The sequence below is a fragment of the Miniopterus schreibersii genome, assembly GCF_964146895.1.
Source record: "Miniopterus schreibersii genome assembly, chromosome: 11".
Classification (NCBI taxonomy): domain Eukaryota; kingdom Metazoa; phylum Chordata; class Mammalia; order Chiroptera; family Miniopteridae; genus Miniopterus; species Miniopterus schreibersii.
The window spans coordinates 827,828-842,141 of NC_138111.1; the positions used below are offsets into that span (position 1 = coordinate 827,828).

At 63.3% G+C, this 14,314-nt stretch overlaps 2 protein-coding genes across 9 annotated transcripts in view; both read left to right on the forward strand.

Annotated features, from left to right (window-relative positions):
• EHMT1 (euchromatic histone lysine methyltransferase 1) overlaps positions 1–2,636 on the forward strand; it is a gene marked incomplete at its 5' end in the record, with an annotated part of 88,412 nt that extends 85,776 nt beyond the window's left edge. For 5 of the 6 annotated variants that reach the window (XM_081151975.1, XM_081151980.1, XM_081151978.1 and 2 more), the window contains 2 exons: positions 1,164–1,339; positions 1,465–2,636. In XM_081151975.1, coding sequence (XP_081008101.1) covers positions 1,164–1,339; positions 1,465–1,636 — 348 coding nt within the window. In that variant the 3' untranslated portion in view covers positions 1,637–2,636. The remainder of the gene's footprint in view (positions 1–1,163; positions 1,340–1,464) is intronic. The other variant, XM_081151979.1, reaches the window with a different exon arrangement.
• Positions 2,637–9,544: 6,908 nt separating this feature from the next.
• Positions 9,545–14,314, forward strand: part of CACNA1B (calcium voltage-gated channel subunit alpha1 B) — a gene marked incomplete at its 5' end in the record, with an annotated part of 127,616 nt that continues 122,846 nt past the window's right edge. For all 3 annotated transcript variants that reach the window (XM_081152145.1, XM_081152144.1, XM_081152146.1), the window contains 3 exons: positions 9,545–9,828; positions 10,540–10,645; positions 13,691–13,830. In XM_081152145.1, coding sequence (XP_081008271.1) covers positions 9,545–9,828; positions 10,540–10,645; positions 13,691–13,830 — 530 coding nt within the window. The remainder of the gene's footprint in view (positions 9,829–10,539; positions 10,646–13,690; positions 13,831–14,314) is intronic.

Consider the following 14,314-nt stretch of genomic DNA (forward strand, 5'->3'; position numbering starts at 1 on the left):
GAAATCAGTTAGGTTTTTATGCTCACTTTTAACCTGTGACCTGCTGAACTCACTGACTTGACGTCGGCCTTTACTGGGACTCTGTTAGTTCCCATCACCTGGCTGCCTGCGTCTGACTCGGGGACGCTCATGGGGGTGCTGGCACCCAGCTTCCCACGGGTTTCGTGACTGAAGTTGTGTTGTCAGTGTCTCTGGCTCTGGGGAAGGAAGGGACCCTGTTTGCCAGGGTGCCCTTAGAGAGGAGCATTGGCTCGTGGGCGACGCAAGCATTTCCCCGACGGGTCGGGCCGTGTTGTTCACGAGCCGGGCGTGAGTGTACGCTCTGCCTCCTTGGTGTGGCTTCTGACCTGGTCTGTCGTGTCGTCCTTCCTGCATCTTCTCTCCCGACTCAGGCTCAGGCAGAGCTTCATGGGCACCGAGTCCCGAGCTCCCAGCCGCTCTGTCCAGATTCCACACGTGAGGGTCTCCCAGGGCCCCGGTCCTGCGCTCGGTCCAGACATGGGGCTGCTCCCTCGTCTGGCCAAGCTCCCTCCAGGGCCCCTGGTCCGACTCCATGTGGTTTCCAGCCTGCAAGCTGCTTCCCGCAGGCCTCGCCCATCACACTCAGGGCAGAGTCTGAGCCATGGGGTTGTTCTGTACTCTGGCATGTCTTTGAGATTCTCTGAGAAGCAGGTTCTGGGCTAGGGCCTGTGTCTGGGTGTGGCAGGGATGGCCACCCCTGTCCAGGCTTCACCCTCTGTCCGCTCATTTTAACTTACCTCCGTGTGCCGGGCTGTGGGGGAGCCTGCCTGCAGCCCTCGGGGTGGGGTGTAGGACTCAGCTTCCCACCACCCCTCTTGGCCCTCTGACATCAGGTTAGCAGCAGCTTCTCACAGCCTGCATCTTTCCAGAGAAAAGTCTGGGTGAGGGCCCATGTGGTGTGTCCGGGCCTTTCGTCTGCCTTCCTCAGAGTTGGCTCTGTCCCTTCCATGGGAGGAATGCTGGACACAGGGATCCTGTTTCTTGGTCGCTTGTAACCACCACTCTGATGTCCAAGGCTACCAGCCCTGACCCAAGCACAGCTTCCCTCCCCGTCCCCCGACCCAGCCCACACCAGGCGTGGGCAGTGTCCTTAGCAGTGCTGTGTGCAGCTCCCAGCCGCGCCACGCTGCTGTTTCCCACAGGACGGCGAGCTGTACTGCATCGACGCCCGGTTCTACGGGAACGTCAGCCGCTTCATCAACCACCACTGCGAGCCCAACCTGGTGCCTGTGCGCGTGTTCATGTCCCACCAGGACCTGCGCTTCCCCAGGATCGCCTTCTTCAGCACCCGCCTGATCGAGGCCGGGGAGCAGCTGGGGTAGGTGGCTGCAGCCCACTGTTGCTGCTCCTCTTGGGCTCTGAAACCCTGACCTGGGGACGCGGCTGAAATGGCTGAGTTACTGGCTCCCTCTGCCTGCAGCCTCAGCTCTGCTCTCTCCCCAGGTTCGACTATGGGCAGCGCTTCTGGGACATCAAAGGCAAGCTCTTCAGCTGCCGCTGCGGGTCTCCCAAGTGCCGGCACTCCAGCTCCGCCCTGGCCCAGCGGCAGGCCAGCGCCCAGGAGGCCCCAGAGGACGGCTTGCCCGACACCAGCTCTTGCAGCACCGACTCCTGATGAGACGTCTGGTCCTGTTCACACTGCAATTTAGGGAGGAAGGGAAAGTGCTCGTGGCGGTGAGGGCCTCGCCGGGTGGAGGGGCCGAGCCAGGGCTGCGCAGGGAGCGGCCGCTCTACACGCTCTGGATTCGCGCTGGCACAACCGTGTGAGTTTCTGACCGGTTTTGCCGTTTCCACGTTTCTCGTTTCCCCTCTGTTCCCCGTGGTCCCATCCCACCTGTGGGCAGGTGGGCAACGTCCTGTCAGCCCAGACTCCTCTGTGTGGCACCTGCCGAAGCCACCATCACCCACAAGCTGCTCCGTCAGACCCACCCACTCGCGGTCCCAGTTGCTGCACAGACACCGTCCCCACCGCCATCGGAGAGCGATCGGGCCAAGCTGCCATGGACTTCGGAGAAAATGTGTTTGCTTTTTAAAGAAACCCTGAACCTGGTCCCGTGTCCGACCTCCGCACACCGCTAACCAGGAGGCGGCCAGTGGGTGCCGGAGCCCGACCCAAGGACACCGCACAGCCTGGCAGGGCTGAGACGCTGGCCCTTCTGTCGGTTTTTTAGCCACATGCTATGATGATGGATAAACTGATTTATTTTCTACCATTACCGAACATTAGGACAAAAACAAAACAACAGACAACGGTGCTGATTCTGGTGCGGTCTCCCCACCACGTGAAGTAAATATCAACTGTACAAAGAACAAAGTGACTTAGGGTATCGCAGGAACACTTTTTTAAAGCGTTAGTCTTGTAGCGTGAATAAATTCGCCCCTGCCTTTTGTGTGGGGGCCTGCAGGTCATACCTTTTTTTTGGCATATACTTTTCTAAATACTGTAACTAGTGCAGTAACCGTGGGGTTTTTTTGTGCAACTTCTAAAACATTCATAATGCAGTCATGTTTATTTTTTTCTGTTAAAATGTTTTTGACAGTTTTAAGAGCAGTCTTTTGGCTCAGACCATTTCTTGTTCTGTTTTCAATGAAATCAATAAAAAAAAAGAATTTAAGTGAGGTTTTTGTTATGATGCCCTGTTCCAGCTGGCTTCTGAGGACACTGCACTTCTACGGGGCCGATGCTCACGGCTGCACCGCCCGGGCAGACATCCAGAAGCCCGTGTGCAGGCCTGTGTGCCTGAGTCTGTACGTGTGTGTCTGTGTGTCCAGCGCAGGCACTGAGGCCCAGGCGTCATCGGGATCGATGGAAGCACCAGGTAAGTCCCAGAATCAGAATCAGATCTGCTTGAATGCAGTGTGGCTACGGGAGCCTCTCCTGCCGTGACCACCACCCTGTGCAAGAGTCCACACCTCCGTGTCTCCGTGTCCCCATGCAAGAGTCCACGCCTCCGTGTCTCCGTGTCCCCGTGCGGGAGTCCACGCCTCTGTGTCTCCGTGTCCCCGTGTGGGAGTCCACACCTCCGTGTCCCCTGTCCCCGTGCGGGAGTCCACGCCTCCGTGTCCCCTGTCCCCGTGCAGGGCTGTCCTCATCCACTGGCAGCCTGTGAGCTCAACAGGAAGCAGCTCGAATGCTCATCACACGTCACTCAGGACTTTGCAGACATGACACAGCTGGTAGCAGCTGTGCTGACCTGGCGAACAGCCTGCGCAGGGCCTCCCCTGTCCCTCGGTCACAGGTCACCCCAGGCAGGCGGCCCAGGCCCAGTGTGCGGGAGCATCCGTGACTGCGTGGACGGGTGTGATGGGTCCAGAGGTGATCCCCTGGACCCAAGTCCAGTGCAGACCTCCAGGGTGTTGAGGTGGCAGGCCAGGTGAGGGGACCCCCAACTAGGTGTCATCACATCAAGTTACGACCATTTTAAACAAGACCCTAGGGTTTGGCCTTGAGGAACCTGACAGCTGCCCGGGGCTCCCGTGTGTCTGAGCTGGTCCTGGAGGGCTCAGTGGCGATCACCTGAGTGCCTGCCGTGAACCATCCTAAACTACTCTGTGGGTGGGGCGCTGGGGGAGAATCCTCAAGGGGTCTCTACTCCAACAGGGCACTTGCATTGGGTGCACACAACCAGGGGTCACCTCTGGGGGGCAGGGCAGGTGAGACCCGCTCTGACGGGCCTCCCATGGGGTAGCTCCTGGACTTGCCTGGAATGTGGGCAGGGTCCGGGGTTGCCGTTATTTTCTGTACAGGTCACACCTTTTGTGGCCTGAAATGTAAACAACACATAAGAACTGGGAGAAAAGCACAAAACCACCACGAACGTCCCTGGACCCTGCCCGCTGGGGGTTCATACACCTCCCAGACCAAGGCTATTTCCTGACTGATGACAGGAGCACGTCCCCGAAAACAGGCTCACACAGCCTCAAGTGCACCCTTGGGCGACTGCAGCTCAGTCCCTGCAATGTGCACGCGGTGTCCACTTCCCGGTGGTAGCGCCACGTGCAGGGAGGACCCACAGCTGGCCTCCGGGAGGGGCCTGAGCTGGGCACGTAGGTGCTCTTGGGATTCCATTACGAAAACCCCACCCATCCAGGGCCCATTCTCGCCTCCACCAGCAACACACATTCCCCATGTCCCGCATTGAGCATTATGCTCAATACTTTCTCTGTGTATCGAAAAATGATGCCTCACTGTGTTTTCTCATTGATTTTTAGAGAGAGAGAAACATGGGTTTGTTGTTCCACCCACTCATTGCTCGACTCTTGTCTGGGCCCCGACCGGGGATTTATTCTGCTGTGTTCTCTGGGCTTCGTGGATCTGTGGCCTGGTGTCTCATTAATTTTGGAAAATTCTCAGTCGCCATCACGTCAACGTTTCCTTCTACTGGGCTCTCTCACGTCTCCTTGGGTTCCGATTACGTGGGTGTTCCACCTTCATCGAGCTTCTGATTCTTCTCTTGGCCACGTCGTTTCGGCTGACAAGCCCAACAAGAGACGATCTTCGTTTCTGTTACGGCGGCGCTTCAATTTCTAGCCTCTCCTTTCGATTCTTTCTTAGTGTTTCCATCTCTCTCCTTACATTGCCTATCTGTCCTTTTTTTTATTTTTTAAATATGTCTGTATTGATGTCAGAGAGAGAGAAACATCAATGATGAGAGAGTCCTTGATGGGCTGCCTCCTGCACGCCCCCGACTTGGGATCGAGCCCGCAACCCGGGCATGTGCCCTGACCGGGAATCGAACCCCGATCACCTGGATCCTAGGTGGATGCTCAGCGGCTGAGCCACGCCGGCCGGGCTGTATGTAAGAGTATTTTCCAATATTGCCGGCCGTATGGGAGAGCAGCGGGTCATCCACAAATATCTGCTCTCCCTGTGCACCCCCGCTCCCCCCCCCGTAAGCCAGCTGCCTATATTGGGTAGAAGGACAAAGATTACATGGGGAAATGGGCAAAGGGAAAAAAATGGGTAAAATGGTTACAGGTTACAGGCGACGTGGGCTGGGGGTTGCAAAGGGCGGGCACCTCCAGGACTCTGTTTTTCGACAACAAGGTTGTTAATCTCTCCGTGGTGATGGGCAGTTCTCAGGTAAGGACAAGGGACTGTGTTCCGAGGTTAAGTCCCAGGTCCCGGGGCGCAAAACTCCCAGCCAGGTGAGAATGTGCTTCTTTAATCAGAACGAAACAGTCACGGTGAACAGAGCACGATTAATATCTGTTGTAACTACAGCGAGTCCCCACTATTCTATTTCTCCCTCCGCCCTTCCTGCGATGACGTCCGGTCTTCACATGTCACCCCCGAAGCTGTGCAATGACCCTTAAAAGAAATTAGGATTTGAGAGGAGAGGTGTTCTATATATATATTTTTTTTAAATATATCTTTATTGATTTCAGAGAGAGGGAAGAAGAGGGAGAGAGAGAGATAGAAACATCAATGATGAGTCATTGATCAAGCCCACAACCCAGGCATGTGCCCTGACCGGGAATCGAACCCCGATCGCCTGGATCCCAGGTCGATGCTCAACCGCTGAGCCACGCCCGGCCGGGCGGTGTTCTATATTTATACATGTGTTTACTTTCCTGTTGTCTCCATTCCTTTTTGTAGATCCAAATTTCCTGTCATTTTTCTTTAGCTTAAAAGACGATTTAAAAAAAATATTTCTTTTAACACAGGTTTTCTGGCAATGAATTATCTCTTTTGTTTTTTCAAAATGGTCTTTGTTTCTTGTCTATTTATTGATTTCAGAGAGAGGAAAGGAGAGGGAGGGAGAGAGAGAGAGAGAGAGAAATGTCAATGATGAGGGTCATTGATCGGCTGCCTCCTGCTCGCCCCCTGCTGGGGATCGAGCCTGCAACCCGGGCCTGTGCCCTGACCCGGAATCGAATCATGCCCTCCTGGCTCCTAGGTCCATGCTCAACCACTGAGACACGCCAGCCAGGTTTGTTAACTTTTTAATGTTATTTCAATGGGCCTAAAATTCTAGGTTCAACGTTCGTTTTCCCTTTTCAGCACTTTTCTGTATAATGTTTTAAAAATCATTTCTAAATAAAACAATGCAGAGCGTGTCACTTCCCTTGCTTGTGGGTACAAGGACCACGTTCTGAGAGTAGCCTGAGAAGCTTCGGGGAGAGGGACGTGGTGCTTTGGGTGTCTGGGAGCTGCCCCACGCGTTTCAGCAGCCAGCCCAGCAATCAGATGTCCCCTCCCTCCAAAACGCTGGCCCGAGAGGCCCGGTGCTACTGGGGTCCCAGGAACACAGCCTGGTGATGGCTCATTGGGATCTAGGCTGGTGGACTAACCTCCCCTAAGTGGTAGTTGGGATGGGGTCACTGCGGCAAGGTCTCTGAAGTCAAGGCACATGGTGCCCTGACCAGGGACAAAAGTGACAGCCTAGGTCTCAGCAATAAGCAACAGATGAGGTCGGGTGAGGTCAGCAGCCTTGGGGTCTCACTAAGAGCCCTGGCCTGGTTCTGGAAGCCAGTGACCCAGACGGCTGCCCCTGGACCCCGACGGCTGGAGCTGGGGGATCCCAGCCCAGATCTGAGCAGTGGCCCGAGCTGTCCAGGCACAGGGACAGCATGTGGCACTTCAGCATCCCTTACAACATCCAGCTGCCTACCCGACGTCACTTGTGTGTCAAATACAACATTCTTTTTTTTCTCAAAAAAAATTTTTTTTTAACATATCTTTATTGATCTCAGAGAGAGGAAGGGAGAGGGAGAGAGAGAAACATCAATGATGAGAGAGTCATTGATCAGCTGCCTCCTGCACGCCCCCGACGGGGGATCAAGCCCACAACCCGGGCCTGTGCCCTGACCGGGACTCGAACCCCGATCGCCTGGATCCTAGGTCGGCGCTCAACCGCTGAGCCACGCCGGCCGGGCTCAAATGCAACATTCTTAATTTCCATCCTGTGACCAACAGGCTCTTCCCTCCCCTTCCCCATCCCAGGAAAGGGCACCGGCCCACAGCTGCTTAGGTCAAAAGCAGAGCGTCCACTTTCCTTCCTGTCACCGTCACAGCGGCCACGTGAGCAGTCCGGTCGCCCTGCAGAGGGCACTGTGCACGCTGTCCCTTGTCCACGCTCCTGTCCGGATTCTGTTTCTCTGTGACACGCCTGTGGGCGGCCTCCCCACAGTCTTTACCCCCACCTTCCACCGAAGGGGACCCCGATTTTGTCTGGGGCCACGCTGTGCCCGCCCCGGGTGGTGGCAGCCCTGGTCCTCTGTCACACACTCACTCCGCCTCCTTGAAGCTCAGGCAGGTCTGCCCGAAGGAGCTTAGGGGCCCGTTTGCTGGGGAGCTTCTGAGAAACCTTTCCTTTGTTACGAAAGGGCGCCCTACATGTGTTTAAAAGACGGCCGCCCGCCCGGCTGGCGTGGCTCAGCGGCTGAACTTCGACCTAGGATCCAGGGGATCTCAGTTCGATTCCGGGTCAGGGCCCAGGCCCGGGTTTCGGGCTCGATCCCCGGCAGGGGGCGTGCAGGAGGCAGCCGATCCATGTTTCTCTCCGTTAATGTTTTCTCTCCCTCTCCCTTCCTTTCTCTGAAATCAATAAAATCATATTAAAAAAAAAGAAAGAAAAAGACTGTGCTTTTCACCCCCCGCCCCTTCCTTCCTACCTACCGGAGGCTGCGGTGTAGACACAATGCCTCGCCCGGTGGCAGCCACCTTCAGCCGTGAGGCAGCAGGCGTGGGGTGACCCCGGCAGGGGGCAGCGGCCGAGTCTGCGCGCTTAGAATGGAAAACTTCACCGCTTTTTATCAGCTGAGGTTGACCCTGTTGGATAAGCCACCAGCAGCTGGGAATTGGGCTACTTACCTCCCAGGGCACCCCGGGGGATGGGCAGCGGGCCCTGCAGTCTGTCCCCCCCGCGGCGGCCAGAGGGAGCCTTTGGGAACAGGCGTCAGCTGACCTCTCTGCTCAGACGTCTCCTGCCACTTGGTCACCCTCAGAGCAGGAGGAGAACCCACAGCGGGGGACCCGCCCGAGGGCTCCCGGGGCCTCTGCGTGTCCTGGTCTCACTTCTCTACCGCACTCAGGGGGCCTCTCCTGAGCCTTCCCAGACCGTCCACCCACGGCCGCTCTGCCCTTGGCGCCCTGGCTGCCCAAGGCTGCTGGTGCCCATTTGCCCCCCCTGCCCTGACCGTGCCTTTGTCTGCAGTGTCTGTGCCCCGACCTCCTCGGTTGCTCCCCGGGAGCAATTGGGGAAGCTTATTATCTTGATGTGCAAACTGTGGGGACCAGAGTGGACAGGCCTGGCCCCCCCAGTGCGCTGTGGCTTGTACGAGGGTGTCAGCCCCCCGAGGCCCGCGAGAGCCTGGCGCCTGGGCGCAGCAGGGACAGCTGGACACACATCGTCCCCGCAAATTATTCTTGGATGGAGGGTGGAAGGGGGGACACTCGGGATGGAGGGCGGAAGGGGGGACCCTGGGGATGGAGGGCGGAAAGGGGGACACGGGATGGAGGGCGGAAGGGGTGACCCTCGGGATGGAGAGCGGAAGGGGGGACGCTCGGGATGGAGGGCGGAAGGGGGGACGCTCGGGATGGAGGGCGGAAGGGGGGACGCTCGGGATGGAGGGCGGAAGGGGGGACCCTCGGGATGGAGGGCGGAAGGGGGGACCCTCGGGATGGAGGGCGGAAGGGGGGACCCTCGGGATGGAGGGCGGAAGGGGGGACGCTCGGGATGGAGGGTGGAAGGGGGGACCCTCGGGATGGAGGGTGGAAGGGGGGACCCTCGGGATGGAGGGCGGAAGCGGGGACCCTCGGGATGGAGGGTGGAAGCTGACTTCGCGCCCGGGGAAGGCCTAGGGTGGGACGCGGGCCCAGGCGGGGTCGTGCTCCCCCCAGAGGCCCGGGGTGGCAGCGCCGGCGGTCGGAACATCGAAGGCGCCAGAGGACGGCGGGCGGGGCCCCGAGTCACGTCGTCGGGGACGCGGCCGGGGTCCGGCGGGGGGAGGGGAGCTGGGGACGGGGCCGCCCCGCGGGGAGGGGAGGGAGGGGGGCCTGGGAGCCGCGGGCCGGCCGCCCCCTCGGGGCCGGGGCGTTGCGCGGCCGGGGCGCCTCCGGGGGGCCGAGGGGGCCTCTCCGCCCGGCCGTCGAGGACTCGCGGCCCCGCCCAGCCCAGCGTCGGGCGGGCGCGCGGCCCGGGCGCAGAGCCGGGCGCACCCGCCGCTCCCGCTCGCCGCGCCTGCCGGGCAGGGGGCGCAGCGGGGCGGCCCCGGGCCCGAGGCGCGGCCGGGGGGCGGGCGGCGGGACCCCGCGGCGGGGCCGGGCGGGGGCGGCCGCTGGGGGCGGGGCGCGCGGGCTCGGGCGGGCGCGGCGGCGCGGATTGGCCGGGCGGCGCCACGTGACCGGCCCCTTATAGGGCGTGGCGCGGGCGGCGGCGTCGGGTGCGGCGGCTGCCGGGCCGGGCGAGTCCGCTGCTCGTCCGGCGGCTCCGCGGCTGCTCCGCTCCGAGCGCCCCGCGCGCCCCGCGGTCTCCCTGCTGGGGCGCCGGGCGGGGGATGCGCGCGGCGCCCGGGGGCCATGGTCCGCTTCGGGGACGAGCTGGGCGGCCGCTATGGGGGCGCCGGCGGCGGGGAGCGGGCCCGGGGCGGCGGGGCCGGCGGGGCGGGCGGCGCGGGCCCCGGGGGGCTGCCGCCGGGCCAGCGGGTGCTCTACAAGCAGTCGATCGCGCAGCGCGCGCGCACCATGGCGCTGTACAACCCCATCCCGGTCAAGCAGAACTGCTTCACCGTCAACCGCTCGCTCTTCGTCTTCAGCGAGGACAACGTCGTCCGCAAATACGCCAAGCGCATCACCGAGTGGCCATATCCTGCCGGGGCCGGGCGGGCGGGGGCCCGGATCGGGCGCCGTGTCCGCGTCCGCACCCGCCGGCTGCGGGAGGGGCGGCGGGCCGGGGCCCCGGGCGGGTCGCGTGCGGCGCCCAGTGGCCATCTTCCCGGGGCCGGGAGGAGGTGCGATCGGGGGAGAGGCGCCCCGGGGACGGCGCGGCGTGGAGGGGGCGGGGCGGGGCTCGGGGCCCCTCTGCGCCCGGCGCGGGTGCGGGTGCGCGCGTGGGGCAGGGGAGGCGGCGGCCGCGGGAGCGGGGCGGACGCCGGGCGAGGCCGCCGCCCCCGGGCGCGTCCCTTTCCCCCCCTCGGCCCGGAGGCCGAGCGCACGGGGCGCACCCGAGGGCGGGCCCGGGTCTGTGCGGCCGGAGCGCCCGGGGTCGCGGGCCCGCGCGCGCGCGTGTGCGGCCAGGACGGGAGCCGGCGCTGCGCGCGGTCGGCGCTCCGGGACACGCATGTTCGCGCGCCCGTGTGGGTACATGTGGACGTGTGTCCCCCGGCGGGAGTGCGCCTGCGCGGGGTCGCTCCCCGCGCGTCGGGGGCGCAGGTCCCCTCCCTGCGGGGCGCGGGGCGCGGGGCGCTGTCCGCGGTGCTGGCGCCGCGCTGCGGAGGCGCGACCTCGGCGGCCCCAAGGGTGGCGGCGGGCGGGGTGGGCTCCGCGCTGGCGCCCGCCGTCCTTAACCCGCGCACTCCGTTCGAGTACATGATCCTGGCCACCATCATCGCCAACTGCATCGTGCTGGCCCTGGAGCAGCACCTCCCTGAGGGCGACAAGACGCCCATGTCCGAGCGCCTGGTGAGTGCGGCGGCCGCGCGCCTGAGGCCGGACCCTGTAGGGCGCTGGCCCCTCCTTCCTGGAGGAAAGCGCCAGGACCAGGGGCGAAAACGCCTCCCCCAGGGGTCAGGAGCCCTGGAGTAGCCAGTTCAGCCCCCATGGGGCGGGGTGGCTGCTCCGCCCGGTGCCACCGGCCACCCCTGCACCCCAAATGGGCCGCCCAGGCCCCGGGTCTGGGGCCTTCTTGATCTGGGAAACTAAGAACTAAACCTGGGGTGTGTGTGGGGGGGGTTTGTAATGGCCCAGGGTCGGGAATGTCTGGCTCTGAGTGCCCTGGGCAGGGGCGGCTGGCTGCAGGGCCCGGATGGTCTCTGCCCGGTGGGGCCACCCCTTCCCACGGGCAGCGCTACTCCCCAGGCTTTCTTCCTGAGCACCCTGAATTGTTTCCACGCGGTCCTGCCACTCGCTCACAGGCCCCTGTGCCAGTCCCGACAGTCAGGGTGCCAGGGCCGGGTCTGTGGAGGGGCTGGGACAGCGGGAAGCGTGGGGTTTGGGAAGGTGAGGCCCTGGCCCCTGGCCCGCCGCCCGCTGCCTGGGCTGGGTGTGGGCTCCTAGGCCTGAGAGGCTGAGCCCCAGAGCAGAGGAGAAGCAGGCGAGGGACCAGAGAGCGAGCCCCTCCCGCTGACTCCGGTGGAGAGAAGCAGTGACTGCGTGGCCTGCCCAGTGCCTGAACCTCCCTCCTCCAGCCATCGTGGGCCCTGTGGTGGGAAAGGGGGGACAGTGACGCTGTCTCGAGGGTGCTCACAGTTGGACAGGGCACCAGGAGAAGGCAAGAAAGTGGACAGTTGGGGTAGAGAGCCAGGGACAGTCATTGCTTTGGGCCTGTGGAAGGCGGGGGGTTCTGTTGCTGGGGTATGAGGGACAGCAGAGCCCTGCCACACGGCAGAGAGGGACTGTCCTGCGGTGACTCTTGCCCGGGTGTGGGGCTGGGTAGGGCCACTTGCCTTCTCTGGGCCCAGCTCTTGGTGGCGTCATGGGCCCTCGCCAGCTGTGCTAGAGGCCAGCATCCAGTCGGGAGGGCAGAGGTGAACTGGGGGAGTCAGAGGGAACTGGGGACTCGGGCAGGGAGCCTCCAAGGCCAGGCCCCAGGGCCCCGGTCATGTCCCCAAGGAAGTGTGACAGGGGCAGGGTGTGAGAGAAGCAGACCAGGGGGCTGGGGCCAGGGGCCAGAGGGGGCAGAGGGGCCAGAGAGCAGCAGTCAGGCCCTGGTCTGTCCCTGCTGTGTGTCGGGCTTGGGTGGGCCAGCTGGGGATCCAGCCAAGTCTGAGCTCCTGCCTCCTGGGTGAGGGGGTTGGTTTTTTGGGAATGTGGGGGGCACACTTCTGGGGGCTGGAGGCTGAACTATTGGGAAATGGCACAGAATGTGTCCACCTGGGCCCCGCCCCGAGGTCTGAGGAGCCCTTGGCTGGCCCCCGCCCTGCGTGTGCAGGCCCTGAGGATGGACTGAAGGCCAGACACCGAGCTGGGTCTGGAGAGGAGGGCGGTGGCTCTGGTCCGGCTCCGAGGCTGGTGCTGCCGCCTGGGGAGCAGGCAGGGGCTGGGGGGTGCAGGGCAGCCTCGCTGTGTCTGCCAGCCTGGTCCAGGCCTCCACAGCTCCGTGTTGGGGGCTCTGCTTCCGCCCACACACCACCGTCCCCAGTGGCCTTTAGCTGGAGCCCTCGCCTGCAGGCCCACCCGCCCCTCCCCCACGCCAGCACTCAGCCAAGTGGTCAAGCACGGAGCTGGGAGGCCAGGGGTCAGGGTGGGGCCCCGCCCTTCCCGGCTCTGGGCCTGCCCTTCTGTCTACCCAGAGGCCTTCTGGGAAGATCTGTTTGCTGGGGCCCAGCGGTTCCCCTGGGGCCAGTGGGGAGGGGGGACCATCCAGCCACACTGAACCAGAAGCCTGGGGGGGATCCTGTCATGAGTCAGCCTCGGGTGGCAGGAGGGGGAAGCTGGGCTGCAGTGGACACTCCACACAGGGCTGCCCGGCAGCTGTGGGCTGGGGAGGCCCGGGCTGCGGGTTCGATGGGGAGGGCCTCTGGGGCCAGGAGAGGAAGGCACAGGTGGCTGTCCTGAGTGGGAACAGGCAGAATCCTGGGGGCCACCTGCCCCTCCCTCACCTGCAGCCCCGAGGTGGCCAGTCCCCAGGCCTGCAGCGCTGCCCCCTGCCCCCCGCTGGCAGAGCACAGCAGCTCCACAGTTCTGGGGCGACCCTTCCCCACAACCCTCTGTCTGCATTGACCAGTGGCCTGGAGTGTAGGCGCCTGTGGTCTGTATCTGGCCATTTCCCGCGCTGACCCCCCCTGTGTGTCTGCCCCCCGGTCTGGCTCCCAGGCTGTTCTGCACTGAGGCTCTCTCTGCCCCCGCCCCTGGTCACTGACCACACCCTCTTGCCTGTCTCCATGTGTGTACTCCCCAGCAGAGCTCCCGGGGTTCGTCCCCACCCTGCTCAGCGCCACAGGGCCTGGCCTCGTGCTAGGCTGAGTGACGAGGTCAGCCGGGGCTGGAGGAGGCAGTGCAGCTATCTCAGCTCCCTTCTTGCGCCCACACGGCTCCCTTTGCCAGGAAGGCCCTTCCTGGTGGCCGGGTGGATGCCTGGCCCTCCAGAGGCTCCCTGAGGCCCGGCCGGATTTGCCCCCAAGGCCTGCGTGTCCTGAGTATCCGGGAGATGTGTTTTAGCAAACAAGTGGGCCCTGGGCTGCTCCAGGGAGTTGGGGCATCAGCCCCTGGCGGTGGTTAGAGCCCAGGTCAGACCCAGGTGGCCTGTGACAAGCCCTGAGTGTCCAGCCCAGGCCCCTGGCCTCTGTGTCTCCGTGTCTTTAGATCCGGGTTGGTAGTAGGGCTGCAGGACAGGACGGTGACAGGTTACCTGAGTCATAGTCGGGAAAGCCCAGGAGGGTTGCCTTCCCGCCGCCCCTGGGCCGGAGGGCGGGTCGTGTCAGGGGCCAGGTGGGCTGGGAACTGGGGCGGGGGTGTGCCCTCTCGGCAGCCCCTCGGGGCAGAGTGACTGGGCTGTGCTCCCCTCAGGACGACACCGAGCCCTATTTCATCGGCATCTTCTGCTTCGAGGCGGGGATCAAGATCATTGCGCTGGGCTTCGTGCTGCACAAGGGGTCCTACCTGCGCAACGGCTGGAACGTCATGGACTTCGTGGTGGTCCTCACCGGGTAGGTGGCCGGGGGTGCGCACGCCGGGTGCACGCCCGGCGAGGGGCTGGGCGGCTTTCCTGGCCCCGCCCGAGGCGGACCGTGTGGCTGCGGGTGGCTGTGCGTGGGGACATCTCTGCTTGCTGTCCACAAGGGACTGAGAGGTGCCCCTGCTGCCACCTCGGCCTGGGGGCAGACTCAGTAACCTGCCCTCGGGTGGAGCTCACTGACAGGGTCACAGGGGCAGGGCCTTGGGTTCTGTGTCCAGGTCGCCACTGGGGAGGAACCTCCAGGTGGGGCCGTGGTCCGGGCCTTGGGGAGAGGCACGTCCGTGGGTCTGGGCTGCTTCCTGCCCCGGTCCAGCTGCAAAGGTCTCCCTGAGCTCTGGGGCTTGGCCAGGCTGTGCACATGGCTCCTACAGCGTGTCCCCCACGTTTCTCCTCAGATGGACCCTGGTGATAACCCCCAACAGCCCAGGGGTCTAGGAAGTCGACTTGGGAGTGAG